The sequence below is a fragment of the Mauremys reevesii genome, linkage group 1 (genome assembly GCF_016161935.1).
Source record: "Mauremys reevesii isolate NIE-2019 linkage group 1, ASM1616193v1, whole genome shotgun sequence".
Lineage (NCBI taxonomy): Eukaryota > Metazoa > Chordata > Testudines > Geoemydidae > Mauremys > Mauremys reevesii.
Genome location: NC_052623.1, coordinates 124,095,000 through 124,120,930, shown reverse-complemented (window position 1 = coordinate 124,120,930; position 25,931 = coordinate 124,095,000). Strand labels below are relative to the sequence as shown.

Below are 25,931 nucleotides of genomic sequence, written 5' to 3'. Positions count from 1 at the left end.
AGTGCCTGATGAACGTGACCTATATGCCACACTGGCTCCATGTTAAGTACTAAAATTCAGAACCCTGATCTTCAAAGCCTTCAAGAGATTGAGCCCTGGTTATCTCAGGTTTCTTCTCTGCCACAACAACCTCTATCCATGAAGAACAATGGAATTAATAGTTCCAAGGATGAGACTGGACTTTCTCAGTACCTGATCAATGGCTGTGGAACTCCCTTCCAGCACAAAATGTAAAATGCACATTTCTGTGCAGCAGCTTTTCCACAATAATAATTCAAACAAAAAAATGTAATGTCATTTACAAAGAGGGGATAGAAAATAAAGTATCCTTGGCTGTTGTTTGCTTACCAGATGCAAATCTTTTTGCCCTCAGACACTATGGTGATGGAGCATGTTATAAATACCTAAAGTGAGAGAGAGAATTGTTTTGCAAGTCTTCTTAATCTGTGAATTGGTTATTTTTAGTATTCAATACTCAGTATTTGAACATTCACTCTATATTGATTAGTTATGGTTGGTCAGATAAGGAACGTGACATTGCTTCTGTTCTTTAACTGAATGAATGTAATTCTTATAAGCAAGAGGGAAGGACATCTGAATTAGCCACTGGGACTCTGAACCTCTCAGAGAGACATTCTTAGTGTACTTAAATTTACTTAGACTGTAAGCTTTTTGAGGAAGAGACTATTTTTTTATGTTTCTGTACAGTGCCTGGCACAACAGATTCAGGGCCTTTAAGCAACACAACAATATAAATACAAATAATAATAATAATAATTAATAAGGTTGCAGTTCAGGGAGAGGTGTCAGGAGATAAACTAACTTAGGGAATTTTGGTTCCTTTCTGTATTGCATGCATATAAAGTGTGTGTGTGTTTGTGTGAAATTCGATCTTTGTCTGGCTCATATAATTGCTTCTCTACCAGGGCTCTGCTGAAGGGTTCTAGGAATCCTGTCATCCTGCTGTGGCAGACAGCATCTCATTCCATAAAAAAAACATACCTCTTCTTTTGTGCATAAGCTAGCCTGAGTGAACAAAACTTTCCTTTAGCAAGCATGTGTGCAAGGAAAATGAGGTTGCCTGAAAGTTCACAGAAATTGTACATAAATGGAACTGAGCATTACTGCAGCAAATGATTTTGTACATTTGAGTAAATGTGGTATTTACCTATCTGTTTTATTTTTTAAAATCTTTAGTTTGATGTTTTGGAATTACGTTAGTGTCTTGATTTAATACATAAATATCCTATGTATTCCTGACAATGCAACCTTGCAATACATAGATGTTGGTGGGGCTTAGGACAGAGTACATTATCTAAAAAGGCATAAGGCAACCTCATGTTAAAGGCAAATACAAATTTGCAAGCTGCAGCATTTTTAGTAAATATACCAAATTTATCTTTTATAAATGTCCGTTTTCTGTCTACTTGGTATTTGCCAATAGTTAAAGACACTAATATTTGAGGGACCTTGATACTGCAACTGCCTCTGCATGAATTTAACCCATGCAGATCCCATAGCAGGATCTGGAACCATGCGACCCATTGTTCAATGTAGTAAATATTTTCCTTTTAAAATAGAATTGGATAACAGCACAATAATCACAATTATGCATTACTGATTTTTCTTATTGTTTTGAATTGGAACTACCAATATTCTATTCTATACAAAATAATTAGATTTCATAATAAATGTGACTTTGTAAAGTTCATAATTGTTATGATTGTGTAATTTAGAAAGTTCCTACAGTGATCCCAGATAAAATGTTAAGTAATTTTTTCCCCTGAGTGCATTACTTGGTGCTCGTTTTATGTGCTAAGTCAGAGTTGCTAACAGTCATACTGCAGAGACACTAGTTTCCATAATTAATAATCCTGAGTCTAGCACCTTGCCTGAGGAGCCAGCAAGGCACTGGGCAGATGTTCGATTGAGATAAATCCTTCTCCTAAGCCACAGAGCAGCTGTGGAAGCTGTTCTTTGTAAACTATTCGAGTCCGTTGGGACATGTGTTAAGACAGAACATCTGTCAGGGCAGACATGCCGTTGGGTAGCTGAAGGAACATGTAAAAGGGGCCATCTGAAATAATCCCTCCATTGAACACTACTTAGAGAGGGAAACTTACATGAAAAGAGTGGCCCAAGGTAGACAGTGATGGCAGAGCTTTGTTCATGCAGTAAACGACCTTTGACAGTGAAGGAAGGATTCAGATTCAGATTTTTGTTTAAGAATTAACCATTTTTCAAGTTTGTGTCTATGAACATCAGAAAAGGGTTAATTTGTTTTTAAAATCTGGACCTAATCAAATATAGAAGGTAGTTTAAACATGAACTTCACATGAAAGCAATATTAGATAGATGATGCTCCCTTAGCATATGCTAAAGGCTAAGACCACAGTTCAGCAAAACACTTAAGCGTGTGCTTAAACTTAAACAGATGTTCAAGTTCATTGCTGAATCAGGGCCTACATGTCAGTATTAATACATTATTTTTAAAATTAAGCTCCAATTCTGAGTCAATATCTGGCTTAATATAACGGCTTTGAATGCATACATATATTTTATTACTTTAAATTGAAATTTATAAAAATTTTAATATATTGATCATTTCAATATTTACTATACATTGATTGTATAAATATGCTAAATTTGGATTGAATGTACAAGTTGTACTATTGCATTTAAATAAGCTTAACTATTTTGAATCTATCCTTCCACTGGCTGCTGTGGATTTTATTTCTTTATATGAGTTTTGATAAAACATAACCACAGTAAAACCATGTTGTATGATAGTTAAAAAAGAAGAAGGAGAAAAACTGAACACAAATGTAGTATAGTAAAAAGCATCATCATGGCATGTATAGCAAACTTTTATGAATAAACATTTTCCTATATAAAGCCATGTTCTTTAATCGTGACAAATGTTTGAATAGTGCTTACACACTGAGCCCCAATGGGATTACTCAAGTGCCAGTTAGAGTGAATAATCTTACTGAAGTCAATGGAACTACTCATTTGAGAAAGTTCTGATCAGTGTAAGAGCTGCAGAATCTGGTCTGTAGTCGATACCTTTCTCTAAACATTCCTCATGTTTAAAGAAAAAAATGAATGATTGGCCTACTGTAATTCCATTTGTTTGTATTTCAGAATCACAACTACTGCAGCTTGTATGATGGACCTGAGAAGATACCCATTAGATGAACAAAACTGTACTCTGGAAATAGAGAGCTGTATGTATATATACAGATACAAATAAAGTCCAGTTCAGTTGTGTGGGCAGTTTTCCCCAGTACAGCCATAGAACAGTAATCCTGATGCCTAACAAACATGTGAATTCCTTAACACAATGACCCTTTGGAGTGTTTATTTGATTTTATGCATCATTTAAAATATAAGAGAATTATTAATGTCAGGCTTGCATGCTGTGTTGATAAAAAGTGGGGTTAAGAGATAGAAAGAATGATACAGTTCATCACTCCAGACTGATTAGGTAGAGGTAGTCACTGGATATTTATCTACAACATGAGAATGAAGGTTCATATTTTAATCAGATTGACTTTGAAGAGAGCAAACACTAAGATACAATTTTCTTTCAGTGTGCTTTATTATGCATGAATGGCTTTGCCATGGGACCTTGCTGGCCGTCATGCCCATTTATGATTTGGAGTTCAGCTCTACACACAAGCAGATTCAGTCTTCAACCTTATTGTTTTCTATAATTGGAATATTCTGATATTTTGTAACTGTGCTTCAAGAGCCACTGCTCTATTTCTACTACATGATGGGGAGTGAGGGGAATGTCTACATACATAAAATATCACACATGAAGAACTTACTAATGAATTCTTTGTTTAAATTACACTTGACTTAATCCCAGTCCCATTGGCATTAATGAGAGTTTAACCATTGATTTCCGTGGGAGCAGTAGAAGGCCCCCTCTCTCTAATACAGAGGTGGGCAAAATACGGCCCACGGGCCACATCCGGCCCGCGGGACCCTCCTGCCCAGCTCCTTAGCTCCTGCCCTGGGAGGCTTGCCCCCGGCCCCTCCTCTGCTGTTCCCCGTCCCCCACAGCCTCAGTTCGCCCCGCCACCAGCGCAACACTCTGGGTGGCAGCACTGCGAGCTCCTGGGGCAGTGCCGCTGCAGAGCCCGGCCTGATCCGGTCTCTGTGCTGCGTGGTGGCATGGATGGCTCTGGTGCTGGTGCTCTGGGCAGTGCGGCTCTAGTGCCACCATCCACCGGTGCTCCAGGTAGCGCCGTAAGGGGGCAGGGAGCGGAAAGAGTGGGTAGAGGGCAGGAGAGTTCAGGGTGGTGGTCAGGGGGTGGGGAACAAGTGGGTTGAATGGGAGTAGGGATCCTGGGGGGGGCAGTCAGGAAGGAGAGGCGGGATTGGATGGGGTGGCAGGGGGCAGTCAGGGGCAGGGGTTCCAGGGATGGTCAGGGGACAGGGAGAAGGTATGGTTGGATGGGGCAGGAGTCCTGGGGGGGCAGTCAGGAATGAGAGCAGGGTTTGGATGGGGTGATGGGGGGCAGTGAGGAGAGGGAGTTCTGGGGGTGGTCAGGGGAAAGGGAGTAGGGGCGGGTGGATGGGGCAGGGGTTCCGGGGGGGGGCTGTCAGGGAACAGGGGGGTTGGATGGGGCAGGAGTCCTGGAGGAGGGGGCCGTCAGGGGGCAAGAAGAAGAGGGGGCTATGAGGAGCGGGCCGGGCCATGCCTGCCTGCTTAGGGAGGCACAGCCTTCCCTAACTGGCCCTCCGTTCAATTTCTGAAACCCGATGCGGCTCTCAGGCCAAAAAATTTGCCTGACCCTGCTCTAATATGTTTGTTTGCATTGGTAGAACATTCTCTCTTTTCCTGTTAATTAATACTAAGTGCATTTGATATCTGAAATTGCACCAATCTGTAAACAGACTCCTTTCGTCAGTATTAGGAGCCACTTCCTGGTCGTATCTATGTCTTGACAGTAGGCTATCTGGTTGCCTTCATTTTTGCCCTGAATTTCATCAGAACTAAAAAACAAAACAAAAATCTTGCCTCAAATACTTGTGAACTCTTGTATTTAATGGGGACAGCCCTTTAAGAGAGCATCTTAGAATGGTAATATATTTGAAAACCACCCATATGGAATAAAGTAGTGGAACTATTATAGCTGTAAAGCCCTAATCTACTCTGAAATCTTCTGAAATGATACTATGTACTAGATTTTTTCATGGTAGAATACAGTAGAGGTTTTTTTCCACCTTACATTTGTGCTTTGTTTGAAGATGGTTATACAACAGATGACATAGAGTTTTACTGGAGAGGTGGAGATAATGCAGTCACAGGCGTAGAGAGGATCGAGCTTCCACAGTTCTCCATTGTGGAATACAGACTGGTGTCAAAGAATGTTGTCTTCGCCACAGGCAAGTGTTTCTTTTGTTTGCATGTTCAGTGTGTTCATTTCCTTACATATGTCAGTTATTATTTTGTGCTGGATACCACATTTGTGATAAATGATTAGCTGGTAAAGCCATTATGCAGTAATCCATGAAGCAGGAAGACTTCTCCATTTCTTTTTACAGATGAGTAGTCCATGAGAGACTATGTTATGTCGTACTTAACAGAAAGGCTAAACATCTTTGTTATTGGGTATGAAGCCTTTCACTTTGGGCCCCTAGTGACCTTACAGAAGTATGGGAATGCCAGGTTAAAAATAACAGCTTTATGATCATTGATCTACAACTCTTGAGTGTGTGTTTGGATTGTGTTTCAATACAATGGATGCAGTGTATTTTATACCTTGTGTTGCATTAAGGTATGTGTCTGCATGTAGTAGGCAATGGAAGACACCTAGTTTCTACACATCCAAGGCCTACTATAGTCAGTTTTGGAGAGCTAAATCTGGGGTCAGAGGTCCTCCAACTCTCCCCCCACTGGAAATGTAGTTTAAATTGATAGAATCTCACAGCATCTGTGAAAACTAGACCACTTATTGAGGTGACTGAAGACAACATGGATTTAAGTGCTTAATATCTTTGAAAATGCTGGCACCAATGACTTGCCTGTGGCCACACAGTGACTCCTTGGCAGAGCTGGGGTTTCTGCTCAGGAATTGCAAGTGCTCGGCCCTCTGCTCAGACCATGAAACCATGCTGCCTATTGAACCCTTCATCCCAAAGCATTTAACAAACTAAGCATATGGTACATTTATGGGAATCTCTTCACCGATTCCTTGAGCATAGCATCTGGGTCAAAGTGCGCAGCAGCACTACTTGTATTTCATTACAAAATATAAGCATTGGCAGAAGAGCAAATGATATGAGTATGTTTGCCAAATGGTGTCATATTTCTTTGGTCATAGTTAGGACAAGAGGGTTTTGTTTAAATGGAAAAGGAAACAGATTTGTTAATCCCTTACCACTCCTCTCTGCTACCTGATGCACTCCTATCATAATCACACACTGAAGGTGGGAGTTTTTGTGAGAACTGTTTTTTAAAATATTGGTTGCATGGCACTGATGGAGAACTTCATTTTTGCACTGGTTACAGGAAGTTAAGAAGAGATTTTTAGTACAGGATAAATCAAGTTTTAGTTCAAGAAAGTGTGAAATGTTTTTATGATGAAATCTGGAATAATTTACAGATAGAGAGTCCTGTTAAACACAGATGAAAGAGAAATCTAAAGAACTGTGTGACAGCCATATCAAAGAGATTGAAGAGGCAATAATAAACAGGATTGGACATTTATATGGATAAAAAGAATATTCAGCATTATAATAGTTATTGCTAACAAAAATTTAAAACTCCATGCTTCAGGGTTTAAAACAGCCTAACTATTAGGGATTAGGGTGAGATTTTTGTGGGAGGTAGATTATCCCACATGCCTAGTATAAGGTTTCTTGTACCTTCCTCTGAAGCATCTGATGATTGCCAGTGATGGGGACAGGATACTGGGCTAGATGGACCGCAGACCTGATCTAGTATGGTAATGCTGTTTTTATGCAAGGGAATCAATCTTCCACCAAACCAAATTTACGTTTCTACCACAACACCACCCATGTATGGAATAGCCTCCCTGAACTGATCCACGTGGCCAGGTCCTTCCATTTCGAATCATTCCTCAAAACTCACCTCTGCCATACACCACAATAAATTAGCCAGCTAATTAGTGCTTGATAGAGAATGCAGTTTATATTAATTATTATTAGCATACAATTTTTTTGATTGTATGTTTTATCCATCTTCTTATACATCTGGCCAACGCCCAGCACATTGTGACCATATCACAAATAATAATAATAATAATAATAAATAATAATAAAACTAGGGATACTATCTGGAGGGGCTGGTGGACTCCTCAAGACCCTTTACCACTCTCTAAAGACTCAGGGGAAAATAACCACTGACTTGGCTGCTGCTACTGAGTTTCTCTGTCTCTGTGGAAAGGAAGGCTCATGCTGTCCCTTTTGTCTCTGAGGCTATTGGGTGCTCAAAGGCAGATATTAGATGGTTCATTGAGTTATAGATAAGATTTCAGTATAGTAATAATTCTACTGGTTATGCAAAAAATAAGAATGCATAAGGTGTATTAAATATCAGAGGGGTAGCTTTGTTAGTCTGGATCTGTAAAAGCAGCAAAGAGTCCTGTGGCACCTTATAGACTAACAGACATATTGGAGTATGAGCTTTCATGGGTGAATACGAAAGTGTATTAAAGAGCCTTGATATAAGCATTGTTTCAGATAAAATGAGTTATTCCTTCAGTGCTCCCTGAAATAGCATTACTGTATACTCTTGTACAAAATATTATGAGAATGGAAACACTGTCCATACTACTGCCCCTACTAAGGCGTAATGAAAAAGACACACATACTGGCTAAGATTTTCAAAGTTGTCTAGATCTGCATGCCCACTAAATGAATGGGAATTAGGCATCCACATCATGTAGGCAGCTTTGAAAATTTGAGCCATTGATTTTAGCAACTTTCCAGCTTCTAAACTCTTCAAACTTTTCTACTATTCCTACTTCAAACTATGCATGAACTTTTGCTTATTTTGTAATATGGCTGCCCACAATTTAGATAAAGATAATTTGCTTGAATATTCTTTTAAAACATCCAATTTAAAAATTATAGAAAAGAAAGTTTAAATCAGAATTATTAAAACTATTTTAAAAATTGAAGTAGTCAGTCTTCAACTGAGAATAGCAATGATTTTCTGGAAAGGTTCCCTACTGCAGCCAAAACCCTACTGCAAGAGACTAAGGGCTTGTCTACATTACTGGCTGATCAACAGGCAGCTATCGATCCAGTGGGGACTGATTTATCACGCCTAGTCTAGACACAATAAATCGACCACCGAGTGCTCTCCCATCAACTCCCATCGACTCCGAGTGCTCTCCCATCGACATAGCAAAGTCACTCCACCAGGGTGAGAGGCACAGGCAGAGTCGACAGGGGAGTGTCAGCCATTGACTTACCGCAGTGAAGATACTGCGGTAAGTAGATCTAAGTACGTCGACTTCAGCTACGTTATTCACGTAGCTGAAGTTGCGTAACTTAGATCGATTCCCCCTCCCTCATGTAGACCAGGCCTAAGAAGTCCAACCATACACTTAAGTGGCTCCTGCAGTGGCTGATCTGACAAGCATTAGGAAAAAGAAAAAATGGTCCAGATAAACTACACTAAGAGACTGACCTGAAAAGGGAAGACATAACCCACTTTCACTGGAAACTTCATGACCCATCATAGTCTCTAGCTAAATTAGCTACTTTTTTGAAAGAGGAAGGTACTTTTAATAGGCTTTGAAAAATAATTATTTGGCATGTTCTGAAAGATCAATCTTTAAAGTACATTTCTAATTAGCTAAAGAAATATCCTGGAAGAATAGATTTGAATATGAATTCTGTAACTGGCCATCTCTGATATCTTGGTTTTTTACTTGGATAAAAAAGCAAGAGACTAATTTAGCCTTGGAGCTAGGTATTTCAGCTCAGCTCACTGCCTTTTAATGAAATCGAAACAGACACAAGTAATTGCTTTTTACCAAGTATTTGAATAAATGTGAGGTTGGGGTTATTTGTACTCAGATTATTGATTAACCATTTATTTTCTTCTCTGCATTCTCAGTCATATCGTTAGTCCTAAATACTTACGGCCAGATTCTGCCACTTTTACTTGCAATGAGTCAGTACTGTATTCCTCAAATTATCTCTCCAAAATCAGTGGAACTCCTAATGCTGAATGTGAGGGAGGGTATCAGAATCTGGCCCCTAGATATTAACACATCTAAAGACTAAAATATATTTTGATATAATATATAAGAGCTAGAATCTACAGGTAATTAATTGATAAATGTATTGAACCTTAATAAACAAGGCATTATACCACCAAAATCAGGCGAGGTACAATAATAATTGTTGAGCAAACGAGGAAATCATGATTGCACAAAGTATTTGATTTCTGCTTAAATATATAAGGATTAGATCATAATCCCTTGATCACATCTGAGTGAGGCACCTGTGCACAGAGCTTCCATGCAGAAAGGGCAGAGTCAGCTGCCTTCATAGCAAAGTTTCCTCCCTGTCATCCCTCGCAGAGTTCTGTGGTCTGCATACTGGGGCAGTGTAGGAATAAATGAGAGGGAGTAGGAGTCGGCAGGATGGAGACTGGGCCAATAGATCATGCACCATCCTTCCGCCAACTCTACAAAGGTGTAAATGTAATACAGTTTAGGATAATTCAGACACTGGTAGTCCCAGGGTCAGGCACCATCTAGGGAAGCCCTGATAGCATGACACTATTGCTGTCTGGGAGCAGTAAGGGTGGTTTCCAGGGATACAAAGCCAGCTGTGGCCTCTGGATGGAATTGATCTGTGAGATGCAAACAGCATCGCTTCCATGGGCAAAGTAATTTGGGAGAAACTCCCTGAGAGGAACCTGGCAGAGATTTGCTCCACTGTCACCCCCTACTGCCCGGTTTTCCCACTCCAGTGGGTGGTTCAGTCCCTGATTTATTTTTAAAACTTATTTACAAGATGGGCTGTGTGTTTTGTTTTTAATTACACAGGCCACCCAGGAGGCCCTCCAGGCTATTTTATTAGAAAATAAGATGAGATCATTAAACTTTGTTAGCAGAAAAGTAGGCCTGGTTTCAAGGAGAGAAAGAGTTTATCCTTGAAAGTGAGACATTGTTCATTAGAAAATGAATGTGATAAAGCAAACTAATGCTTCAGAGATTGTTCACCAAAAAATATAGAGTGCTCTGCACAGTAGCGAAGGTATATTTTTTTAAAGTGAAGATTCAACCAACTGTATTTGAACAAACAAATTTTTAAAAGAAATTGTTGCATGTGGGTGCATGTGCAGTTTTTAATGTGCACGTGTAAAACTACTCAAGATAGTTAATCCCAAAGCAGACTGAGGAGAGTTACAAAATGGATCTCACAGAACTGGGTGACTGGGTAACAAAATGGCAGATGAAATTCAGTGTTGATAAATGCAAAGTAATTCTCATTGGAAAACATAATCCCAACTATACATATAAAATGATGGGGTCTAAATTATCTGTTACCATTCAAGAAAGAGATCTTGGAGTCAATGTAGGTAGTTCTCTGAAAACATCCACTCAATGTGCAGCGGCAGTCAAAAAAGGAAACAGAATGTTGGGAATCATTAAGAAAGGGATAGATAATAAGACAGAAAATATCATATTGCCTTTATATAAATCCATGGTGCTCCACATCTTGAATACTGTGTGCAGATGTGGTCGCCCCATCTCAAAAAATATATATTGGAATTGGAAAACGGTTCAGAAAATGGCAACAAAATGATTAGGGGTATGGAACAGCTTCCATATGAGGAGAGATTATTAAGACTGGTACTTTTCAATTTGGAAAAGAGATGATTAAATGGGGACATGATACAGGTCTATAAAATCATGACTGGTGTGGAGGAAGTAAATAAGGAAGTGATATTTACTCCTTCTCATAAGACAAGAACTAAGAATCACTGAATGAAATTAATAGGCAGCAGGTTTAAAACAAACAAGAGGAAGTATTTCTTCATACAACACGCTGTCAACCTGTGGAACTTTATCCCAGCGGATTTTGTGAAGGCCAAGACTATAACAGAATTCAAAAAAGACTGGATAGGTTCATGGAGGATAGGTCCATTAATGACTATTAGCCAGGATGGGCAGGGATGCAAACCCGTGCTCTGGAGTGTCCCTAGCCTCTGTTTGTCGGAAGCTGGGAATGGGCGACAGAGGATGGATCACTTGATGTTTGTCTGTTCTGTTCATTCCCTCTGGGGTACCTGGCATTGGCCACTGTCGGAAGACAGGATACTGGGCTAGATGGACCATTGGTCAGACCCAGTATGGCCGTTGTTATGTTTTTCTGTTCTTTTTCTTACTATTATTCAAGATAGTTTATTTCTGATGCCTGAGGTAACATATTTCACATAGTTTGGGTCTATTTGAGAAGTGTCAGTTCAGGAACAGCTATTCTATGCAAATAATACATTATGCAAAATTCATTTTAATTATAATTATATTAAATTTAATTAAATTAATTATTTTACATTTTGACTGTTAGTTATACTAAACCTCTCAATAAAGTGACATCTGAAAATCATTCCTTTATATAAACATTTTATGAAGAGATTTAAGCATCACTTTTTAAAAAAATATCCAGTGCTCAGACAATTCTCTATAATTAAAAATTAACCTTATTATCTCTTTTCTTGGTAAAATTCAAACTAGTGTATTCTCTGCAAAAAATCCAAGATTCCTTTTGAATATCATGCATTTAGCTAATCACTAATACACTGAAGGCATTTTTCCTACTGTTCTATAAATGTCATAATATCCCATCAAAGGTGCATGATTTAGTTTCTATGGAAACTAAAGAAAAGTATTTTGTCTACCAGGGTCTATTTTTCAGTATAAATAAGTGTTATTTTTCCCCTTTTTCTTAGGTGCGTATCCAAGACTCTCACTGAGCTTTAAGTTAAAGAGAAATATTGGATACTTTATTCTTCAGACCTACATGCCCTCTATACTGATTACCATTTTATCATGGGTGTCATTCTGGATCAATTATGATGCATCAGCAGCAAGAGTTGCCCTTGGTATGTGATAAGGATGAGTGGGACATTAAAATGTCAAACTAAATGTAGCCTTCAGAAGTTGTTAAAGACTGCAAAATGTCAGTATATTGATATTCCAAGCTCACTTATTCCAAAATCATGTCACTCTGTATTGAGTCAATAGTGCTTTGTTCTCCCCCAAAATGCTTAATGTAACTATCGTTAAATCTCTAAAAGTGAGTTCCTCATCTAGAGCCCAGTCTTGCTCTCAAAGTAAAGTGGCTCCAAGCTACCTTTCCACACACTCCAGATCTTGGTGCTGTCCAGGGACCAAGCCATCCCTTGGCTCATGTTTTAGGGCTGTTTTAACTTACATGTCAGGAATAGTCCTTAAAAACCATTCTGTTGCTCAGAAATGGTCAGAATGTAGGATGATACAGCTACCGCCTCGGCTGTGCCTTCTCCTGCTTAGAATGGAGGTCCAGTATGCAGAGTGGGGGCAACAGGTGGCACAAACTTGATACCATCTGGAAATCTCCAGATGCATTTTTAGAGCAGTTTTAAGCTCCCTTTGCCCCACTTTGTCCTACTGGAGTGGGATAATGGGGATGTAACATGGGTTGACAATCCAGTCCTAACGTTTTCAGATTAAAGTTTCCTTTAGGCTTGTGACAGTTCTTTCAAAACATCTCATACACTATATCTCAATTATCATTGAGGTACCCTACATATTATTATAGCCTCCTTTTAAAGGTCAGTGGAGAGGAGGAATACTCCCAGTGGGCCAACCAATATCTCTGTTTTAAGTTCCCATCAGAACTGTGGTATTGAATAAACAGGAATAGCTAGACAGAAGTAACCAAGCCATATCACACTCTTGCTTAGCCCATGCAATTCTCTTCTTGGGGCACCTGGAAAGCGAGAGAACTGGGTAAGGCTGCTGGCCTGTTTTATTGTTTGTTTTTTGGCTAGTCATTTATCAAAAGATTGCCCCGCTTTCATGAGTTCTACCCCAATTTAGAGGCAGGAACTAACTTTTTGTACTGTGTTTGCACAACACCTAGCACAGTGGGGTCCTAGTCCACGTCTGGGGCTCCTAGGTGCTACGGTAATGCAAATAATAAATACTCATAATAACAATCAGTCAGCTACACCCAAAGGAGTCACAAGATCCCTACTGGTCTCTTTCTCCCATTGACCAAGACTGTCCTTCAGAGGCCAGAGATCAATCTGGTAGGTTCTTTTGAGAAAGCAGCCAACTATCAGTATGCATGATATTATGAAGTATGCCACCCAGTACCTTTAACCTGTCTCCTTGTGCTCCATAACATACAAGACTATGAGCCTGATCCTCTATGACCCTGTACCTTGTGTAGTCATTTACACTAGTGCAAAGTGGGTGTAAAATGCTCTCATATCAGAGTGATAGTGTTTTACACTCACTCTGCACTGGTGTAAATGACTACAGTACTATGGAGTATCAGGCCCTATAGCTTAGATGCTTGCTAGGAAAGGGATTCACTCATAGATCCTTGTTGACTAGGAAAAAGCTTTATGTTTTGACTTCTGCAAGAGGCCTGTGTTCTCCTAGAGGTTAAGATCCTCTGGTTATGCCTTTGAAGGTATGTCTACCCTGCAATTAAACACCCATGGCTGGCCTGTGTCAACTGACTCAGGCTCATAGGGCATGGTCTTCAGGGCTGTAAAACTGTGGTATAGATGTTTGGGCTGAGGCTGGAGCCCGGGATCTGAGACCCTCCCTATCATGAGGTCCTAGAGCTCAGGCTCCAGCCCAAGCATGAACATCTATATCACAATGTTACAGCCTGTAGATCGAACCCTGCATGCCCAAATCAGAAGACATGGGCCAGCCATGGGTGTTTAATTACAGTTTGGACATATCCTGAGGGACGACTGGTAAACAGTTTAATATGTTGCAGGGTATGTTGAACACATTTATGAATGCCAAGGCCTGACACAGGGATCAGTTTGATCTCACCCTGATTTGGACTCCTAATATTAATGCATTGAACCAATTCTGCCCTTATTTGCACCTGAGTGGTGCCATTAACTTCCCTTGGTATTTTTAAGCTACTGCAAGCTGATGAAGGAAATTTCCCAAAACAGAAGAGAAAACTAAAATATGATCTGCAAAAACTTGTAAGATGCCCACTGTTCTATTTCTTTGTTTAGGAATTACAACTGTGCTGACTATGACAACAATCAACACTCATCTTCGGGAGACTTTGCCTAAAATTCCCTATGTTAAAGCCATTGACATGTATCTTATGGGCTGCTTTGTATTTGTCTTCTTGGCCTTACTTGAATATGCCTTTGTCAATTACATCTTCTTTGGAAAAGGACCTCAAAGGCAGAAGAAACTTGCAGAAAAGACAGCAAAGGCAAACATTGACCGCTCAAAATTTGAAGGCAACCGGGTAGGATTCTTTAATCTCCTAAATATAATACAGTGACTTGTTATATTACAAACAAATAATGAAGAAACACAAAGAAAAACCCTGTCTCCCTTTTCATGCAAACAGTTTGTGGGCACAATTTTTCATTTATCCAACTGAGTGCATGTCTGCATCCTTAAAGAGGTATTTAGAGATCTAAATGACATAAATCATTCCCACAAATAAACATGGGTGCAAAAAGGGAGGTAAGTTTAGGATTGATCTGATCAAAAGGTATGATTGTGACTTGGGCTGTGTGCTGCACAAGGGAATAAGAAGAAGTAAGAACCCTTTTCCACACCATCAGTCTGGGCGTGCCCGCTTACTGCCTTCTCCTGGAGCAGGTGGGGAGGGAGTGGCAGGAAATAGCTGGAGCATTGATCCTATCCACTGGTCAGCACAGCTGAGCCAGTGTGTGTGGTGGCATTGTTTACTGTTGCTGTAGGCCAGCAGCATATTTTCACTCTTCACCCCTGGAGGCAGTGGGTATGTAGCAAGGTAACTGTACCTCAGATGGGTGTCTGAAGCCCAAGGCATCCTCGGGCTGTTGGTGGGTGGTGCACAAAGGCACAGCCTACTTCTGTAATAGTGTTCCTAAGCAGATCACCTTCATGGTTATCTTATAAGGAAAGAAGATTTTGGAGAAAGGTTTGTCTGTGAATGAATGACAGAACATGCAGCTGCCAAGGGACAGCTGGGAGGGGAGGGGAAGAGTATGCTGCACCCTGTAAAGCAGATTACTCCTGTTTCTCAAGTTCAAGAGGGAGCGCCAAATAAACTGTGCCTCAGAGGGGTATCTCAGGCACAATGCCGCCTCGAGCAGTGCAATTTACACATCACCCTTTGCTGAGGTCTGTGCCTAAGATCACAGTCTAGCCTGAAAAGAGTAGAGGCAAGCTTGCTTTATGTTAATGTTGTTACAAACAACATCCCAATGTTAAACACCTGAGTGTCACGATGACAAGAGATATCAGAAGTCCATAGGGAAAAGATCTCATTGGTGAATATAGTGTATTGGTATTGTCCAGACTCAACTCAGTTCAAGGCCAGTGTGGAAGATGGAAATTCCATATGGCAAAGGATTTCAAGATTTTCAAATTTGTTTTCATTTCATATCAGAACGAAACCTGTAAATTTACAGTTTCAACACTGTCAAAACTTTTTTTCAGTTTTTCTCTAAAACAAAATGTCAATGAGATTACGATTTTGTGAAGCATTTTGATTTTATGGAACGGCATTTTCCATGAAAAATGATTATGCTTAAATGTTTCTGACCAAGTCTCTTTAGTACTCCTGTATATTCTACCCCCTGTATCAATACAAATGATCACACTGATAAATTAACTAGCTGTATCTCAAGTAGCTGTATAATGTAAAATAATTGCAACATACACTTTATGACTCCGGGACTATACATCATTCTAAATGTGTCAGAGAATTGTGCCTGATTATCAGGAGTTTATTCCTAGTAAAACTCTTTTTAAACTAATGAACCCATTGTAGTCTGACCATATTATGCAACCAAGACTTTATCACAGTTGGCAAGTATTGTTTAGGATTAAGCTAGCATGGAGAATGAATTTTCTCTCCTCAAAAGACAGAAATGGAAAAGAAGTGTGTCACAATGAAGGCAGTAGTTGAGGTTAAGATAGAAGCTGGTAATTCTTCAATCCAAACTGTCTGTCAAAGGTAATCCATTTAAGTGATTTAAGTCATTTAGTGTACGTTTTTTAAATGAGACCAATATCTATCTCCCCATGGCTCACTGTTCTTCTGCCGTGAGATCAACGAGTCCATCTTTATATTGTTAGGAGAAGTGTGAGTATCTTTAGTACTAATGGAAGTGAGGTGGTAATAGTGCTGATTTAAGCCAGGTGTAGTGTGGATGGACACTGTACTCACTTCCCCCCATATAGTTCACCAATTTAGGGCACTCCTAACCTATGTTACCCTTGCTAATATACTTTTGTCCCCGCCCCTCATCACAGAGATTGTGAATTGTTCTGAACTTTGTGGTCGTTAAATAATGTGCACAAATGGGGACCCAAAAAACCCTAATTTTTACTTGTGACCAGATATCAGGATATGAATTCAGGTCTCCAGAGGAGAAAGAATACTGTGCAACATAGCCCTCTTAGGGATCCTCTTGTGAAGAGAAGTCTGAGTAATGTTGGAGAAACAGCATGTAAGCGTGTTTAATTTTTTTTTTTTGTATTCAGAAACACTTAGGATAAAGAATGTAGCATGTTCCCATTCTATGTGCTAAACATTTTGTCCCCAGTCCTCAGCTGGTGTAGGTTGTTATAGCTTCATTGAAATCAACAGAGCCAATGATTTCACTGCAGCGACACCTGTTTACATCATCTGAAAACTGGGGCCATTAGATGACCATCAAATTACATATTGTCACAGAAATGATACTGGAATTGTCTAATTCACATTTTAATTTACACCATCATAGATATTAATATATTTCAAGGTTAGAATTCAAGCAGATTTTTAGGTTTTTCTAAATGTTTTAATGGCCTACTGTGTTTGTGTTTTTTTTATTTTAATAATCTAGCCCTAGGTTACATGCATCCTTTAGAAAAATATTTATTTTCCATTTATAGTCAAACTAGAAAGGAAGAAAGGCTAATGAGAGAACAACATAACAGTTTTGAGAATATCAGAATTCAAGACTTCAGCTTGATTCAGTGTTGTGGGCAAGGGGGTCAGCAAATACTGTGGGAGATAGTACACCTACCTGGAAATTAGAACCTTGTATTAATTTCACTAGTAATCCCTCTAGCTAACCCAAGAAATTGCCACTGACTTGCTGTTGAGGGAGCTGTGTTTCTGTCAGGGTCCTTCTGGATGGGGGAAGTAGAGAGATAATTATTAAAGGAAAGTTTAGAAGACACTTTGAATTTTACAACTCGTGCAATGCATACATTCAATGCTGTTTATTGGTACAGAAAGTAAAGACAAAGAGCCTGTTATGACAGTGCAGAGTCATCAGATGCTGTTCCCTAAGGATTTCCTGTGTCTGGGACAATCCTCAGAGGATATATTGATGCCGTAGTAACTCCTACATCAACCACATGCCTTGGCTCCTGCCACAGGGGGGTGTATGTCTGGGGGAGAAGGGCGTGGGCACTGTGCGCCTACTCCTCCCTGGTCATCAGAACAACCTTAAGCTGACAGCTGGCCCACCCCAGGATGAGGGCAATAAAGGTGATATAATGCTGCCTGGGCCCCTACAACCCCAAGCTGCACTGGGCACAGCTCAGCCAGACCCCAAGGTCGGGGCTACAAATTTTCAAGCAATTGGAAAAGGAAAATATAATAATAATAATAATAATAATAAATAAATAAATATCAGTTGGACATCTTCTTTATTATTAAACAGAGAGCTGTAACTTGCAGGCTAGAGGCAGAGCAACTTCCTGGTCAGGATCTGAGTTTGATCCCTTGATCTTAAAGTAACAGAGGCTGGGCATGCTATTGAGGCGGTGTACTTACCTCTTGAGCAAAGTGAACAGGAAGAGGAAGAGGAATGTCACATTCCTGTCACTAGCAAGCCTTCCAGCCATTGAAAGTAGTAGCATCAACGTGAAGGATGCTTATACTGTAGCTCAGCTTTTACATTTCATAGGACTAAAATCTGACATACAAGCTGCCAAGCTTGGTTGCAACTATTCCTTTTAGATATGTTGCAAAAGGTCTTGGCATTGTTTCATGGTCTTATTTGACCCCACAACAAGAATATTTTCAATAATAGAAAAGTTATGTCTACTAAAATCCATTGGTTTGTGAGGTTCTTTAACTGGATGATTAAGTTTGAAAAGTGGCTGTAGTTCAGGCTCAGTAACTACGTTTCATAGTGGCTTTGTACCATGTCAGAAGGTCTTGCATTTGAAAAGCTGACACTGTGTGACATAGTTATCTCCATGTTGGTCACACTGCCACAGACATGCCTCTCAAATGCCATATTTTTAGGCAGCTTCTCTGACTTGTTCCTGATATGCTGTCACCAAGTCATGCCACATTTGGGAGTGCTATACGTGCTTTGCCATACTGCCTGTGTGTTCCACTTCCAGCAGTTGTTGCTTCACTTCCCACTCTGCCAATGTGTGATGGGCAGAGAGAGAGGAAGAGCAATAGCTTCAATCAAAAGATAAAGGAGTGTTCCCAGTGACCAGCATGAGCAGTGCTCCCTCATGGTATGGAGATCAAAGGGCAGCAAGGAGAAACAATGGGGGAGAAGAGAATACTCCATACTCTATCCTACTGTGCCCCACATATCAACACTGAAAATTGCATGGTGACAGGAATGAATGACTCACAGACACAGTAACATGAGAATTGGCATTTGTTTTCTTTTCCCTAATGGAAATGTGTCAAACTGCTGTTAACATTTATTTATTTATGTTTAAATAATAATAATGAAAAAATACCCAGACAAGGCACTAGGCAACCTAAAATAACTGGCTGAAAATTGGAATTTCCATCTTCCAAGAAATTCTGATATTTCAACATTTGTTTTCATCTAGAATTGGGACAAAAAGTCTAAATATCAAAGCTTTTCATGGAATAGAAAGTCCCAAAAAATTTTCATTCAGAAATGCCAAAATATTTTGCCTTCAGATCAGTTCAGCAGTGAATTGTGTCTACATAAGCTGCCATTGTGCCTCATGGGAGTTGTAGTTCAGGTGCCTCATGACGTCACTCTTATCTATACAGGAAGTTCCTCAGCTGGACTACATCTTTCATGATGATTCAAGATCATGGGATTCCCATAATTCACCACAGTGCTTCAAACTGAAAGACCTCAAGGTATCATGGGAGATGTAGTTCAGGCGGGGAGCCCGTAGAGGAGAATGGAGATACCTGAACTACAGCCCTTATAATGCACTGCAGTAGCTCAGGAAGACAAAGGTTAATGTCAAATTGACCTGAAACAAAACATTTCAATCCACATGCATGAACAAAAATGCTTTTGATTCAGGTCAGCTTGATCTGAAACTAAATATTTCTTTTCAATTTTCCTGATTGAAAATAATAAAAAAATGGAAAATTAAAATTTTCCTGCAGAAAATTGCAGTTTTGTAGTAACTACATTTTTGTTGACAGATTTTTCATTGGAAAATTCCCAAACAGCTGTATAACTAGTACTACAACGAAAGCATTAAAATAATCATTTGTAAGGAATTCTGTGAGCTCACCAGCTACAATAAAGCTCTTTTCCACTCCTTCATCACTGTGGGAAGCATACCCTTATCCCTCTCCAAAAATCCTGTCAAACGGATGTCTTTTGCAGCCTACTCAATGGGGGAGCATGTTCCAGTATCCTGGAATCCATATGGCAAACACCCTGACAGCCACCCTTAGCTCAAGCATCCCTGCCAATCACAGTTGTGGCACATAGTCAATTAAAATATCATCTTTGTTCTCTTTGCCCTATTTGGTGTGAAGATCCCAGCACAATACCTCACAAGGTATCCAGCACAGTACAGGAAATGTAATAGTTCTGCTGACATTCTGTTAGGACCACATTATCATGGAAATCATACCATTCTGCAACAGTAAGGAGAAAAATGTGATACCTGAAAAACCTTGTAGTAATTGTTGTGCCCTGGCAAATTACCATGGCCGTTTTGGTTGACCAGGATTTTAACTAGACTACTTCTGATAATTTTACATTTGTAAGCCAATTGTTGAAACAATTAATATACAGCAAATTTTTTGGCTAAGAACCAATTTCCCTGTTTTGATCTGCCTGGATCTGACCAGCTATAAATTAGATAATATTATGATACTCCTATGTTCAGTGCACACACACAGAGAAGTTAGATAAAAAACATAAAAACTCTTGAGGTTGCAGTGTAATGCTACTTTATTTTAGAATTCAGAACGATTACACACAAGAACCCCAAAACAGAGAGAGAGATAGTCTGCCCCCAAGGCAGCAAAACACAACTTCACTGTGATTTAAGCTGTCTCTTTCCAGACTGACTGCTCCCAAATCCACGCTTCACTGTAGACCCCTGCAAGCAACACCCAAAAACTACCCCTTCACACACACTCTTAAAATGATAGCTTGCAGTTTCAACACAGTCCTCAATACACCACAGATACCTCCATTAAATAGCATGCAGTGGTGCAAGTAGAGTTCATTTCTTACCGGTATGCTGCACTCATTGGAGGGACACAAAGGGGGGACACTAGCTAAAGGGGGTAACGTGACCTCCCAGTGTGACCCCCCCATGTGACTCCTTCCCACCCCCAGCCCGGGGCCCCACGCTCTCCCTGTCCCTTCCTCATGATCTGTCCCACATTACCTGGTGGGGAGGGGCTCTGTCCTCCTCCCGCTGTGCCGGAGACTGCTGAACCGCAGAGCTGTCCGGAACCGCAGCGGCAAAAGGCGCAGAAGGTGGGGCTGCCAGGCGGCCCCATGCCAACAGCTCCTCTGGTGCGTCTGTACCGCCCACAGCCCTTCCACACAGCTGTCTCTCCTGCTTGGGGTCTTTACAGCAGCCCTGCCAGAAGACAGGTCTGGGGGAGGGGGGGTACAGCCACGCCGGAGGAGCTGCCAGTTCCCGGGAGAGCCCTGTTCTCCAGACTTGCATCCGAAGAAGTGGGTATTCACCCACGAAAGCTCATGCTGCAAAACGTCTGTTAGTCTATAAGGTGCCACAGGATTCTTTGTTGCTGTTCTCCAGTGGGGCTGCTATACAGACCCCAGACAGGAGACGCAGCTGCGTGGAAGGGCTGGGGGCGGGGCTAGGGGCAATACAGCTGCACTGGAGGAGCTGCCGGCATGGGGCCGCCTGGCAGCCCCACGTTCTGCTCCTCCTGTGTCTTTCCGGCACACCATACTGGCTATAAATATCTTACTTGTACGGCAGACCAGACCAGACCTCCATACTTACACCACTGATAGCATGTCAAATTAATGAGAATTTTCAGTTTTCTGTAAAACAAGGTCTTAGACTGGAGTTTTGAGGTGATTGTTGTTATTTACTGACATATATTTGTTGTCTAGTGTTAAACAAGAGATCTTGTTTTTTAGCAGATGTAAACATCTTACATCAGGGTTTTAGATCGGCAAAGTGCACTTATTCTTTAAACATGGCATATTGCATTGAGTAGAGTTACTGGTAAACCACAAAGTATTCCTCCATATAACATGGGTGAAACCAGGATGCCATTATAAGCCTTATTTTGATCCTTATCTTTAAGTTTTAACAAACAAATAAAAAACAAAAACAAAAGCTATAGATATCATAGAAATGTAGGACTGGAAGAGGCCTTGATAGGTCTTTTAGTCCAGTCCTCTGCACTGAGGTAGGAGTAAGTATTATCTAGACATTACTGACAGGTGTTTGTCTAAATTGTTTTTAAAAACCTCCAATAATGGAGATTCCACAACCTCCTTGGTAATTTGTTCCAGTGCTTAAGCGCCTTTACAGTTAGAAAGTTTTTCCTTAATCTCCCTTGCTGAAATTTAAGCCCATTACTTCTTGTCCTGTCCTCAGTGGTTAAGGAGAAAAATATATCACCCTCCTCTTTGTAACAACCTTTTACGCATGTCATACTGTATGGAGCGGCTCACGAGTGAGAATACCAGCCTCTGGGCAGACTGTTAAAATAAGGGCACAAACCCCAAACCAGTTATGAGTTCTGTAATTAAATTTCACCAACCAAGTAACAAGTGTGAACTCCTCAGGCAGTCTAACTGCCTTAACATGGAGTCACATGCGCACTCCAATTTATCTTGCCACTAGGCAAGCTTGACTCTATGATAGATGATCGCTTTACACCAAAGATCACAACATATTCAGGTTAGTCCCAGTCCTGGGTCAGTTTGAACCTTAGGATGTGTCTACATATCAAAGAAAAACCCCTGGGTTGGCCTGTGCCAGCTGACTTTGGCTCATGGGCTCAGGCAGAGGGATGTTTCATTGCTGTGTAGACAACTGGGCTCCGGCTGGAGTCCGCGCTTTGGGACCTTCCCCCCAGCAAGGTCCTAGATCTCGGCTCCAGCCTGAGCCAGAATGTCTACACAACAATGAAACAACCCTGCAACCTGATCCCCACAATCCCAAGTCTGCTGGCATGGGCCAGCCAGGTGTGTCTAGTTGCTGAGTAGACCTACCGTTGTATCTAACACCAAAGACAACACTTGTAACCAATCCTGTAATACACTAACTAAAGATTTATCAACTAGGACAAAGAAATGAGAGTTATTTACAAGGTTAAAACAGATAAACATACACACAAATGAGGTGCAGGCTTAGGTTTCAGATGGTGATAGAGCTGCTGAAAATGTGCCAGCTCTATATGGCCATTAGGGCTAACCCAGGTTAGACCTGGGATCTCTTGCTTGTGTTTAGGAATCTTTTCCCCTTAGGGTAGGTTTACACTTACCTTCCGGGTCGACACGGTGAGTTCGACTTCTCGGAGTTCGAACTATCGCGTCTGATCTAGACGCGATAGTTCGAACTCCGGAAGCGCTGCGGTCGACTCCGGTACTCCACCACTGCAAACGGCGGTGGCGGAGTCGACGGGGGAGCCGCGGAGTTCGACCCCGCCGCGTCTGGACGGGTGAGTAGGTCGAACTAGGGTACTTCGAATTCAGCTACGCTATTCACGTAGCTGAATTTGCGTACCCTAGTTCGACCCCCCTTCTTAGTGTAGACCAAGCCTTAGAGTCTAAACAGCATAAAAAGACCACAATTCTTTCTGTTCAGGAATTTTTTCTCCCCTCCCCCACTCCTTTCCTAGAGTCCATGCGATGGTGCGAGTGCTTCTGCATGTAACTTCATCATGTGTGGGTAGGGGGGACAATTTTCAAAGTCTTTGTTTCAGAGTGGCCCATTTGGCTTCAGTAGTCCTTCCTGACAGGCAGGATATAACACCTTTTGCATCAGATGGAGTGTTTCAGAACAAACATTTTACCATAATCGGGCAAACACTTAAGCGTTACCTTATAGCATGGGATACAGATATTATATGTAGGATTACTACACACAGAATCCTACAAGAATTCCATGCAGTATAAACTCAAAATATATTTTTATAACACTAATATTTATTTTAACTATACTAACCCACAGGTGAGCCAGACTGGTTTCCAGCTATGCATTTGTCAGTGTTCAGTGAGGCCCAAGGCCTGGGCATAAGCTGGCACCTGGTCTGCCAGCATCACCACATACTTGGTAACTGTTATCAGGTCTCACCTCAGACTTCTCTTCTCCAGACTAAACGAACCCAATATTTTCAATCTTTCCTCACAGGTCATGTTTTCTAGACTTTTAATCATTTTTTGTTGCTCTTCTCTGGACTTTCTGCTATTTGTCCACATCTTTCCCAAAGTTTGGTACCCAGAACTGGACACAGTTCTCCAGTTGAAGCCTGTATCAGTGCTGATTAGAGTACATTGTCTTTGTATTTTGTTTTAGACTTTTTTTTGGTCAAAGTTTCAATAATAAAGGAAGCATAGTTTTGAAATAACAAGCCTTTGGAAATGACCCTCTTTTAAAGTATTTATGGTGCTTCCTGATTTTTCATCCATCTCAGTCTCTAAATAGAATAATGTAAGAATACATTGCGTCACACACATGCAGAGAACTCTCATCCCGCAGAGGTGGGGAAGATGGGGGGTTGAGTAAAATAGATTCAGAAATAAGATGTTAACAATTTGCATATTTAGTCATTGCTGCAGGGCTGGAAGTAATGTGAAACAGTTACTGGTATGGGGGCCTGGCTCCGGACCCTCAGAAAGGACAGAGCCTCAGGCAGAAGGGGCGGGGCTGGGGTCAGCCTACTCCAGTCAGCTCATCCACGCTGCCTGGCCCGCTCCACCTGGGGCTCCAACAGTTATTTAAAAGGGGCTTTAAAAGGGCCTTTTAAATCACCAGCCCCGGGACAACTGCCCCTTTTGCCCCCTCATCGGCAGCCCTGCCAGTAAGGTCCCTACCTGCCTGGCCGCCGATAGGGGTAAAAGGGGTAGTGATGTTAAAGCGCTGCTGTGGCAGCACTTTAGGAGGGTCCTGTGTTGCGGTAGTGCTTTAACATTGCTGCCCCTTTTGTGCACCTCTCCCCATCGGCGGCCCTGAGACAACTATAAGTGACAATTGTATGCAAAAAAGTTAGTTGTACTTTACAACTCTTCTGTGTGTCTTTCACTTCTCCTGCTGACTGCCTCATTCTGTGGACCATGCTTAAACTTAGCTACCTTGCATTCGTTTTTGCAAACCTCAGCTCCATATACTCATACAAATAATAGATCCAGATTGTTACTGTGGCGAAAAAATGGGACTTCTTCACCCCCACTGAGGCTTTTTAACCCCACTGCTTCGCTACCTTGGGCCTTCGCCTTGCACCTGCACACTCCCACTGCAGGTGTCCTTGTTGCCCACAGGGCCAACGTGTCCATTGTCCCCTGGGTTTCCTCACCCAGTGGGCCTTGTCCCTTTCCCTGCTCTGGGTGAGGCTCCTTGCCCCCATCCCAGTAGGGACAATCCCTCCTTAAATGTCCCCACCTCTTGCGGGCGTAACAAGCCCTGTACTCCCCCACTGGCCTCCTGGCCCTGGTGCAGGATTTTTCCCACCACTCTCTGCAGCTCTTCCTAAACTTCCTTCTCAAGAGTCTTACTAGGGCCTGCTGCTCCCTTGCCAGCTGCCTTACCTGCTCCTGGAGGGTCCACTGCACCTCCCATAGTCCCTCTTGGGTTTCCCGGCTCCCTTGTAGCAGGGACTCCTGTCTCCCCTGTGGGTTATCTGCCCCCTTCCACCGGTGTGCTGATGCCAGGGCCCAAGCAGGGATGGCATAAACACCTTCTGTGAAGAAAACCTCTGCATAGGCAGGATCCATCATCCCTCAATAATGGCACAACTTTCCTAGTCCCCACAGTTCCCCTTCTATCAGGGGTGGACCGTAGTTGCCCACATTCTCCACCACGTGTAGCATAGCGGGCACTCCCTGTCGTGGCGCCTCCTGCTGGTCATCTGGGAATTAGCTCAGTTCCAGCCTCAGAGCACCTCCTGCTGGCCGGAGTCTTCCTACCAGTGCCTGCTTCCTCCTGATCTCCACCACTTATAGCACTTCAGGCCCCACGTCCCTCTTGGACCCTGGTGCCCCTTGCCTTAGGGTGCTGCCTCACAGCAGTGCCCCCACACTCTGGATCTCCCCTCCCCGGGGAACCCCAAACCCCTAAGCCCACCTCACCTCAGTGACCCACTGCCAGTCCTCATCTAGCCCCTTCCCTCAGGGGCAAACTGCAGATCACACAACAGTTTAGGGTTGAGAGTAAAAAAAAAAACATATGCAGTTGAAATTGCAGGATGAATTTAGCTGCGTAAATTTAATAACTAGAACCACGGCCGCCCAGAGAATTCAGGGGGCCTGGGGCAAAGCGGGG

General features: G+C 41.7%; 1 protein-coding gene across 4 annotated transcripts in view; it reads left to right on the top strand.

Annotated features, from left to right (window-relative positions):
* Positions 1-25,931, top strand: part of GABRB3 (gamma-aminobutyric acid type A receptor subunit beta3) — a 262,321-nt gene that overhangs the window by 234,480 nt on the left and 1,910 nt on the right. For all 4 annotated transcript variants that reach the window (XM_039490494.1, XM_039490501.1, XM_039490520.1 and 1 more), the window contains 4 exons: positions 3,145-3,227; positions 5,263-5,400; positions 11,957-12,109; positions 14,261-14,505. In XM_039490494.1, the coding sequence (XP_039346428.1) occupies positions 3,145-3,227; positions 5,263-5,400; positions 11,957-12,109; positions 14,261-14,505 (619 nt within the window). The remainder of the gene's footprint in view (positions 1-3,144; positions 3,228-5,262; positions 5,401-11,956; positions 12,110-14,260; positions 14,506-25,931) is intronic.